Here is an 11,513-nt window from a genome sequence, read left to right on the forward strand (position 1 = left end):
TAGAAGTAACCTCAAGAGAACAGGATTGGGGAAGTCAAAGAAGTGAATCTTTCTTTTCATTCTGTATTATTCTGTTGTGTCTGAATTTTTTCCCAAAATAAACTGTATTATTTTTATAATAAAAGTAAGTACTAAGCAACAGCTTGCAATAGGTAATATATACTTTTCTAACTGTGTACTTTTTATCACTAAAGACTGTGTTACACAATACTGAGGTAGAACATTATTAGGAGCATTAAAAATATTGTTCATTTTTCATTAAAATGGTATTTGTTGTACAGGGATTTGACAAAGAATATTCCAGCCAAAATGACCATAATGCTAACTCCTCAAAAGATTTCTAAGATAAAGTCAGAGGTATAGTCCTATCGTGGGGGGCAGGGGAAAGGTGCCAATAAAATTAGCTAGAGAAAAAAATTTGCTAGTTTTTTTTTTTTTTTTTTTCTACTTAGGGGAGACCTGGTTTAATTCAGAAACCGAGAAAATAATTCACCTTATTTCCAATAAATAATCTACACAATTTAAAATGAAAATCAGTTACCTTTATTTGACCATGGTTTAGAGTAATAGTTTTTCCTAAAGCTGGAGTATGTAGTTGTAGAACCACGCTCAAATATGGGGTCATTTTCCTCAACTACACAGGGGCCTTTGGTCCTTAAAACTTCTACAGTTAAACTGAAAAACAAGTAAGGAAACAAGCAGTAAGTGAGATTTTAATAGCTATATTTTGAAATTTACCATGGTAAAATCATATCAAAAGTATAATATACATTTGAAGTATGCATATTTTCCAAGAATCTGCAGATTTTCACTCTAGGAAGCAAAAAGAAATGTCAACTTTTTTTCAAAATCCTTAACAGCAATATAAAATTTACAAAATATCTTTAGGCCACCTAAATAATTGTTTTTTACTGACTTCTGCATGTCCCCTATATTTAATATATATTATCTTATCATGCAATACCCAACAGGGGATACTGAGAAATATAAGCATTTTATATTTACATTTTATATTCCTGCACACAAAGCAGTTAAATATGCTTTTAAGAATTTAATTACCAATAAAATCATCATCACCAAATAGTGGAAACAATATGCAAAAACAATTATCATTAATAGCATTACATTTACGTTTATCATAGAATTTACATAGTATAAAACAATTTATTACTAATAAAACTGTCAGAAGACTTTCCATCCCTCTTTTTTATTTCCTTACTAATTTAACTTCTTTTTTTGTTTTTAAAAATATTTATTTAGGGGCTTCCCTTGTGGCGCAGTGGTTGAGAGTCCGCCTGCCAATGCAGGGGACACGGGTTCGATCCCCGGTCCGGGAGGATCCCGCATGCTGCGGAACAACTAGGCCCGTGCACCACAACTACTGAGCCTGTGCTCTAGAGCCCATAAGCCACAACTACTGAGCCCACGGGCCGCAACCACTGAAGCCCGCACGCCTAGAGCCCACACACCTAGAGCCCGTGCTCTGCAACGAGAGAAGCCACTGTGGTGAGAGGCCCGCGCACCGCAGCAGGGAGCGGCTCCCACTCGCCACAACTAGAGAAAGCCTGTGTGCAGCAACGAAGGCCCAACACAGCCAAAAACAAATAAATAAATTTATAAATTAAAATATTTATTTATTTGGCTGCACCAGGTCTTAGTTGCAGCACACAGATCTTCGTACCCTCGAACGGGATCTTTAGTTGTGGCACACAAGAATCTTTTAGTTGCGGCACACAGGATCTAGTTCCCCGACCAGGGATCGAACCTGGGCCCCCTGCATTGGGAGCACAGAGTCTTAACCGCTGGTCCACCAGGGAAGTCCCTCATCTTCTTTTTTTAAAAACACACATTAGAAAAAAAAAAAAAAAACCACATTGGAAAGACAACTAAATTCCACAATGCCAAATTTGAGAAATTTAATGTTATAACTAAGAAATTAAGCCAGAAAGTCAATTAAAAATCATAAAATATGTTAAACCTATGTTTCATTGTATTTTCAATAGTTAACACCACACACCAGAATATGGTATTAGTTAATAATACATAGCTTGAATATTGACATCAAGGCTGAGTCAATCTTCAAAATATATTCTCAGTGGAGGACATCATGTGATTAGTTCAATAGCTCATCTCAATTACCAGTAAAATTAATAAAACAATGGTAGTAGGTTAGTGGGTGGCAGGTCAGCAGTACCATCTCCTCATATAAAGGACAGCATTATAAAAATTTCTGAAAATTATAAATGAATGTAACCCATCTTTCTATTTATAACATCCATTATGCAAATATAAACATTAGAGTCTAAGTGACAGTGACAAATACAGAAACTCAATGTCTCTCATTAGACAAAGCTCATTTGTTCTCATAAAACCACAATCTATCTCTCTCTCTTTTTTAACTTACCTTTCTTCATCCAAAATAATAGAACCATCTTCTGCCACTTTTACTCGAGGAACCAGCAATGGCCCATCATCCATCTCCTCTTCTATTTCTTCATTATCTTCACCATCAGGAGTACTCTTACCTTCTTGCCTACCAAATGTAAAGGTAGGTTAATTCATACAGCTATGAGAAATATTCCCTGAACATTATGAACTTCTAAAACAAATTACTGCACTTTCAACCTTCTAGCTATTTCCCACTTTCCCTATAACCTAAATGAAAATACTATGTGTTGTTAAGGCCATGGTTATAAGATTTTCTCAAATTTTATCTAGTAGCATTTAATAGGAGTCTTTACTCTATCAAAGAGAAATAAATGCTCATCTTTTCTATCTCAATAGAGTATAAGAGTAAACCATCCAATAGTATGGAATTAACAAAAATAACCCTTACAGCATTAGTTTCCAGATCATGTTATTACCTCTTCAAAACAACCCTTGGGGGTTAGTTTTTCATGCCCATTTGAAACTTGGAGAAGATAAATTACTCTTGCTCTAGATTACACAACAGTAAGAACAGACCAAGAAGCCAAACAGTTTTCTAAATAATGACTCCAAATTCCATATACTTTCCATTCAATTACATTATCTCCTTAAGGTCTTATTGAAAGAAACATAACCTATAAGTCTGTAAAAACATAACGATTTCTGAAGCTTGTGAGTTCTGCTTTAAAACAATGTGGATTCTAAGAAAGAGTAATCATTACAGGGACTTTCCTGGCAGTCCAGTGGTTAGGACTTGGCGCTTTCACTGTCATGGCCCAGGTTCAATCCCTGATTGGGGAACTAAGATCCGGCAAGCCACACAGTGTGGAAAAAAAAAAAAAAAGAGTAATCATTACTTAATGATTGTTACTTGAAGCAACAACCAGAAAGTCCCAATGTTTCTGCTAATTTTCCACAATTCCCTACCTTGAATTACAAGTCTACAATAACTTCCTAGGAGGTCTCTTAGAGGGATTTCTTAGGAATAAACTAATATATGACAGTGAAGGCTTGAACACAAAAAGAGACTCTCTAACTGGCATCAAAACTATACCTACTGAAAAAACAAAAAACCAAACTATACCTACTTAAGGACAGTGTATACAAAATGCTTAAAAAAAAAGAAAAGGAAGGGGAAAGGAGAAAGGAAAGAAAAAGGAGGAAATAGAAAATAACTATATGTTTGCTTGCATAGACATAGACTAGCATTAGAAAGGTAAGTTAAAAATGTGGTAACATTTGTGGCCTCCAGGAAGACGGACTAGACGGCAGAAAAACAAAGTTGGAAAACTTTTCTCAGTACACTTTTGTTCCTTTTGAATTTTGTACCATGTGAATATTATTATTCTGAAACAAAACCTTTTTTAATTCTAAACGCTTTAATTTAAAATCATAACTCTATTTATACCTGTAATATACAAGGAGTGTGAGGCTTTCATGTTGACTTAAATCAAGCAGTAACTTTTATTCTTGTGGTTCCATTTAAAAATTCCTATCACATGTAATTTAACTAAAACAGGAAGCATCATTTGATTTCTTTTTTTTTTTTTTTGTGGTACGCGGGCCTCTCACTGCTGTGGCCTCTCCCGTTGCGGAGCACAGGCTCCAGACGCGCAGGCTCAGAGGCCATGGCTCACGGGCCCAGCCGCTCCGCGGCATGTGGGATCCTCCCGGACCAGGGCACGAACCCGCGTCCCCTTCATCGGCAGGTGGACCCTCAACCACTGCGCCACCAGGGAAGCCCTGATTTCATTTTTTAAAAAAATTTACCCATAACAGAATATATTCAAAACAGATGAGATGCTTACTCTCTTGTCTGGACTGGTGTCAATGATTTTTCAGTTTTCTTTTCTTGCTCCAGTGAAGAACTATTAAACACAAGTCAAAACATACCTTTTAATAAATAAGTAATTTACATTTTGTCAATTCTATCTGAGGAAGAAGCAAATAATTTTAACTTGCAATTTTTTTATGATATACCATAACACTACCATTAATGATGGTGTGGTCCAACACTCCATTTTTCAGTCAAAAACTTTTGTCATCAATATAAATAATTTGTTAGGCCCTAAGTAGGGAACACTCTTCCCTCTAATTCCTCAGTGAAGGCATAAAACAACCTAAGTGGCTTGTTTCCAACTCCTAGATGTCAAACAACTCAAAACCTAGGTTTCTGGCTCTTCTCTTAACTAAGCCAAAGATGTACTGAGCCTGAAAAAGACTACACTGAAAATATGCCATTACTCCTACATCCACCTGCTACACCATCAACAACACAGTGAGGAGATTTATTATAAACTCTCTGCCTCCCCAGGCTAACTTTGATTAAAGAAGCTTTGTTCTTGGAGGATTTGTTAATCAAATGCCACTGTATTTAATGAGGAGGTAGGATATAAAAATAAGATCACCCCTTTAGATCACCTTATAGTATGTAAGAAACGTAAATGGCAAACTTGATTAGAGAAAAGTTGTTTAGTTGGTTTTACTGCATCTTGGTAATAAAACAAAAGAAATTTTTTTTTAATCTCAGAGGTAAAGGGCATCTTTACCATCCCAAGAAAACAGTTACTTGAAATAGCACTAATTTTTTTTTTTTTTTTGGCTGTATTGGGTCTTCATTGCTGTGTGCGGGCTTTTTCTAGTTGCAGCGAGCGGGGGCTACTCTTCATTGTGGTGCGCGGGCTTCTCACTGCAGTGGCTTCTCTTGTTGCGGAGCACGAGCTCTAGACACATGGGCTTCTCTTGTTGTGGCTCACGGGCTCTGAGGCGCAGGCTCACAGGCTCTGGGGCGCAGGCTCATTTGTGGCACACGGGCTTAGCTGCTCCGCGGCATGTGGGATCTTCCTGGACCAGGGATCGAACCTGTGTCCCCTGCATTGGCAGGCGGATTCTTAACCACTGAGCCACAGGGAAGTCCGAACTAGCACTAATTTTTGTTATAAAATTCTTATCCAAAGGACATCATATGTGCTATAAATTTTGTCAACATGTTGTTGGAAAACATGAAACCATACTTTAAAAGTGATACTTACTTAAATCACTATATACTCAAAGAAAGTAAAATAGAAATAAAGTTTACTTACGTCATTGGATTGTTATTTGGCAGGTAATATATGAAGTCTCTCATAGTCATTTTGGAACGATCTGGTGGCCTCTGACTTTCATTTACAGCATATTTGTTTTTCCATTGCTTCTAGATACACAAACACACAGAGATACACTTCTATAAATATAGAAGAATTTTAGGGGAATTCCCTGGCAGTCCAAAATAATAAAAATATTGTTTTAAAAAATAAAAATAAATTTTAAAAAATTTTAAAAAAGAAGAATTTTACATGTATATATTTAAGTATACAGCCTACTGCTGTATTCATTGCAAATGCTTGAAGATTATTCCTATCACAATTATGCCTAATTTGAGGAAAACATTTATAAACTTGTATTAAAAAGTTGTAGCACATAAAGGAATTTTAAAACACTAAAGTGACTGGGACTTGGGACTTCCCTGGCGGTCCAGTCGTTAGGACTCCAGGCTTCCACTGCAGGGGGCCGGGGTTCGATCCCTGGTCAGGTAACTAAGATCCTGTGTGCCACGTGGCACAGCTAAAAAATAATAAATAAATAAATAAAGTGACTGGGACTGCATAAAATCTCAACGTATAAAATCATGCTTACTGATGCTGACTAACTACAATAGTGTACTGAAAATTTATATATAGCTTTTATTTGCCCTGTAGTGAGTTGAAATTCTGTATATTTTACAGAATTCTTGAAGCAAATTTTTAATTCCCTCAAATAAATCTAATTAAGCAGATTCTATAAAACAGAGAACATTTTTAGAGGCTTAGATTTTAGAAGATACGAATTCAAATCCCATATCCTCCACTGATGTTTGACACAAAGCAAACAACCTCTCTGAGCTTATTTCCTCCTCCTCCTGTGTAAATAGTGATAGCCACTTCGCACAGCTGAGATATTTAAACGAGATAACGAATATAAAGCACCAAAGGGGAATTCCCTGGCAGTCCAGTGCTTAGGACTCCATGCTTTACTGCCAAGAAACTAAGATCCTGCAAGCTGTGTGGCACGGCCAAAAAAAAAAAAGCACCAAGATAAGTGCCTTCCTCTTAGTTAAAAAAAGGAGGGCATTCTATAAATTAATAATAAGAGCTGACATTTGTCGGGCTCTTACTATTTGCTAGACACTAGTCTAAATTTGTCAATTTAGAAAACATCACCAATTCATTTTGCTCAACTACACTTGTCTTAGTTCAAATGAATATAACTCGCGTCAATTGGACATCTTCAGGAAAAATCTCACTGAAGGTTTAGTTCATAAATACATCTGTACGTGTATCTGTATATGTGTGTGCATACACGTAAAACTTCTATTTGTGGCCTCCGCCAAAAACAATGAAAGATACAGATGAAAAAAATATACAAAAATTAATATCGTGGAAAAAATAGCTTATTAACTCTATAGTGCTTCTCAATCGTTCTGTTAACAAAAGGGGATATTCTGGGACTTCCCAGGCAGTCCAGTGGTTAAGACTCTGCGCTTCCACTGCAGGGGGCACGGGTCCAATCCCTGGTTGGGAAAGATCCAGCAGCCAAAAAACAAACAAACAAACAAAAGGGGATATTCTATTAACATGAGGGATGTTACTTGGTTTTGTTTCCCTCATCAAAATGCTACAGATGCTTGTTCTTCCTCCGAATGATGCCTAACATAAAAACAGAAATCTAGCAGGCAACAGTCAAAATTCTGATTTTTCTACCATACCTTCTCTTTCCTCAATTCTTCTTTTAACATTTCTCTCAGTTTCTGGGCTTTATATATTCGGTATCTGTCTGAGCATGGCTGTTTCTCTTTTGTTGGAACAGGGTTTGGCTGTGGAGCTTCTTGATTAACTGTAGATAAAGGATGAGGTTCTGAAGGAACACTGACACTAGGTTTAACCAGACTAAAAGTACTTGATACTCGCTTTCTTCTCTGTGAAACAGTAGAGGAAGATTTACTGGATTCTTCAACATCCTTCCCACCATCAGTCTTTTCATCACTGTTGAAATTTTAAAAGAAAAAAATAAGGGCACCATGGATCTTCTTTTAAATATTTCAGCCTTAACAACTAGTCTGACAAAAATCCAAAAGAGCAAAATCTCATTATTAATAATCAATGACTTCAACAGAGGTTGCAATAAAATTTTTGTTCAGTACATCTTTTTAACAGATATGGAATTCTAATGAAGATTGATGATCCTTTTCAAACTTCAAATCCCTAAGAACATTACAGAACATTTTATGCTCATGCTAGGTACCTCAAAAAACAAACAAAAAAACCTAAGTTACAAAACAAAGCTTAATTTGCCTAATTTGAATTATTCAATAACGGAGAGATTTGTTTTCTTTTGATCTAAAAAAATTTTTTTAATTGAAGTATATAGTTGATTTACAATATTATATTAGTTTCTGGTGCACAGCATAGTGATTCAGTATTTTTACAGACTGTACACCATTAAATGAGAGTTGTTTTTTAAAATTAAGTTTATAATCCACATTGACACTTCCTAAAGTGATCTAAATTTTTGGCATTTTACTTTAATTATCAACTTGAGATCAGTTAAACCAAACAAAATATCAAACCTCTGAAATATTTGTATTGCTGTATTTGAAGACATTCATTTAACTACATTAATCAAACCAAATTCTGTTTGAGGCAAAAATCATTTATCTTTTGTCAGGTATAACTCTACTTATTCAGCTATCAAAATAAACTCTTCACTCAAAAAAAGTACTCAGTCACTTCAAATTACATATCCAAATTCAGATTGGATATAAATATTTCAGGAATTGCCTAAAAGCAAATTAAGAGGGTGTAAGTCAAGAATTAAAAGCAGTCTACTTTTTTCATATATTATGATTAGTTTTATATAAAAGTGAAAAAATGCCTAAACTATAGAATAACTTTTCCAAAAAGTATCCAATTTAAATTCTTATCTCAGCCCTTATAATGTGATACATGTGCCATTTGCATTTCACCCAATCAAGATGAATGCATAAGGACAGAACATATACCCTATGGATTTTTACAATTAGCAAAGACCCACCAAAAAAAAAAAGGAAACACATGATAAAAAACCAAGTATAGGGCTTCCCTGGTGGTGCAGTGGTTGAGAGTCCGCCTGCCGATGCAGGGGACACGGGTTCGTGCCCCGGTCTGGGAGGATCCCACATGCCGCGGAGCGGCTGGGCCCGTGAGCCATGGCCGCTGAGCCTGCGCATCCGGAGCCTGTGCTCTGCAAGGGGAGAGGCCACAACAGTGGGAGGCCCGCGTACCACAAAAAAAAAAAAAAAAAAAAAAAAACCAAGTATAGTCCCTAAATGTCAAGTCTAAGAAAGCAATATCCTTGAGCTTAAATGTCTCAAGACTACAGAATAAGTAATTTACTAAATTATCAATAATCATACATTCACATGAAGTTAACAGGATCTCTGTGAACTTTATTAATTTAACAGTAACTGGTATTTCTATTCCACTGTTGGGAGAAATTCTGAAACAAATTCATGTAAGAAACTTGGAAATTACTAAGCATCATTAAGCTATCAAAATAATACTCTATACTAAGCACCAGCTGAGGTCAACAGAAGCCAAGCCAAAAGAGAAAAGAATAAAATTGTCACCTTCCTGTCACAGTATAAATTTATACCATCTCACTGTTATTTAATAGGGTTGATTTTCATTGGTTTCCTCACATTTATAGTATAAAAACAGAGGCCATTATTAGCTCAACATGTCTTAACTTTAACTACTTTGCTCCATCACCTTTAAACACCTAAAGGTAGGCAACTATTCTGTCATGTCCCGTGCAAGACAGTTTATATCAGTTATTTCTAATCTCCACAATAAAGAGTTACATTATCCCCATTTTGCAGATGAGTACATTCTGCCTGGGCAAAGTCCATAAACTGTTAAGTAGAAGAATCCTGAATCTAAATGTGGTACATGACACATGCTTTTCTGTTCAGAAAACATGGTCACCATAGTTAAAGGGGCACACCCTCAAATCAAAACAAGTAACCAGTTCCTTTCCATTGACATAAATCAGCAGAATCAAAGTAACACTGCTCTTCTTTTAAAAATAAATGTTTTCAAGATTAAAAAAAAACAACTTACTCCCGTAAAATACTCCAAAAGAATGAAAACTGCGATAATCTAAATGCTCTAATGAATAGTACCACGTGTGGATTTTCTTGAAGATTGCTAGACCTGGATTCTTCCCACCACCACTTGAAGACATGGTCGCCTCCCCGAGAATCTACACACTGTAACAAAATCCACACTTGCCTCACCGTGGTTAGAGGGACCAACTACAGTTGGCAGTGTGTTCCTCGGCCTCAGCTGTCAGGCTTAGTACAAGCGAGGGGGTACTTCTACGGTAAAGTTTCTTTGCTCAGCTTCCAGGTGACACGCCCGGAGAGGCGGGGCAGATGAAAATGCTCCCCTCTGCAAGTACTTACCTGCTCTTGGGAATCTTTTCTCGGAGCTCCTTTTCCCCACAATCCACCGGGGGCACATCTGTGGATTCCGCTGGCTTCGGGACAGAGGCCGCTGCAGGCTCCGGCGGCCTGGGAGCCTCTCGTTCACGCTGTGGATTGGGGGCGGTGGAGCCCCTGGCGCCTGCTCCAGGCCTGACATTGGGCTTCACGCTAAGGCGTGCCCTGCGGAACATGGCGGAGCCAGGGGGCCCGGGGAGGCGACCCCACGGCCGCTCTCAACCCCGAGCCCCGACTGCTGCCTGGAGAGGGCTTTAGGAACTACGCCGTTCCCACAAAGCCACACCAACAGCCCAGCGGGCAGCTACCGCAGTTTCACGCCCCCGCCGCCGCCTCCGATCTCCCGCCGCCGCCTCTTCTTCATGACCCTGCTACACTAATAGCTAAGTTTCCCCCGGTACCTCGTTCCCCCGCCCTCAGAGGGCGCCGGAACTGATTACGTCATCATCCAGCGCCGCGGAATGACGCACAGCACCGGAGCCATGGTAACCGTCAAGTTATGGAGCCTGGGTTACCGGTGAACCGGAAATTGAGACGCCAGACGGTGTACTCTTCTTTCTCCAGGGCTCCTTAGGATTTGTTCAAAAGAGCAGAAGGAGGTAGGCAGTCCTTCAGCCCAAACTCTTACAGGAACTATTAAAATCCCTGGCCGTAGGACTTCCCTGGCTGTCCAGTGGTTAAGACTCCGCGCGTCCACTGGGGGTGGTGCGAATTCCATCCCTGGTTGGGAAGTAAGATCCCTCAAGCTGCGCGGCGAGGGGGGGTTGAGGGTGGGGTGAGAATGCAGGCAAAAACAAAAACAAATTGCTGGCTTTTTTTTTTTTAAGAGGGTCCTGTAGAACGCTGCCTGTTCATCAGCGCGTCCCTAAGGCTTAAAAATTCTAAAATGAAAAAAAAAAATTCTAAAATGAGGAACTTCCCTGGTGGCGCAGTGGTTAAGAATTTGCCTGCCAATGCAAGGGACACGGGTTCGAGCCCTGAGCCCTGGCGAGGGAAGATCTCTGTGCGCCACAACTACTGAGCCTGAGCTCTAGAAACCGCGAGCCACAACTACTGAGCCCATGTGCCACAACTACTGAAGCCCGCGCACCTAGAGCCCGTGCTCCGCAACAAGAGAAGCCCTCACACCACAACGAAGAGTAGACCCCGCTCACCGCCAACTAGAGAAACCCCAAGCACAGCAACGAAGACCCAACACAGCCATAAATAAATAAATATATATTTTTAAAAATTCTAAAATGGGTAAAACATAGATTAGAAATTAAAGTGTGAAGAAAGTGATAATAGATAACTCCTAGGAAGGGAACTGAGTTCCTGGGAAACACATCGTGGGAAAAAAGAACATTCACTGTATATCCTTGTTTACTTTTTAATGTGAATGTAATACCTGTTCAAAAATTATTATAGTTAATGGGAATTCCCTGGCGGTCCAGTGGCTAGGACTCCGCGTTTTCAGTGCTGAGGGTATGGGTTCCATCCCTGATCAGGAAACAGGTCCCGCAAGCCCTGCGGCACAGCCAAAAGTTTAAAA

At 38.7% G+C, this 11,513-nt stretch overlaps 1 protein-coding gene across 3 annotated transcripts in view; it reads right to left on the bottom strand.

The window, feature by feature from the left end:
• The window catches only part of BDP1 (B double prime 1, subunit of RNA polymerase III transcription initiation factor IIIB), an 89,339-nt gene extending 78,906 nt beyond the window's left edge, over positions 1–10,433 (bottom strand). For all 3 annotated transcript variants that reach the window (XM_032626740.1, XM_032626741.1, XM_032626739.1), the window contains exons 1-6: positions 9,947–10,433; positions 7,211–7,487; positions 5,511–5,620; positions 4,236–4,295; positions 2,405–2,533; positions 542–675 (exon numbers count right to left, since the gene is read on the bottom strand). In XM_032626740.1, the coding sequence (XP_032482631.1) occupies positions 542–675; positions 2,405–2,533; positions 4,236–4,295; positions 5,511–5,620; positions 7,211–7,487; positions 9,947–10,158 (922 nt within the window). In that variant the 5' untranslated portion in view covers positions 10,159–10,433. The remainder of the gene's footprint in view (positions 1–541; positions 676–2,404; positions 2,534–4,235; positions 4,296–5,510; positions 5,621–7,210; positions 7,488–9,946) is intronic.
• Between the last annotated feature and the right edge of the window lie 1,080 nt (positions 10,434–11,513).

The sequence above is a fragment of the Phocoena sinus genome, chromosome 3 (genome assembly GCF_008692025.1).
Source record: "Phocoena sinus isolate mPhoSin1 chromosome 3, mPhoSin1.pri, whole genome shotgun sequence".
NCBI classification, from domain to species: Eukaryota; Metazoa; Chordata; class Mammalia; order Artiodactyla; family Phocoenidae; genus Phocoena; species Phocoena sinus.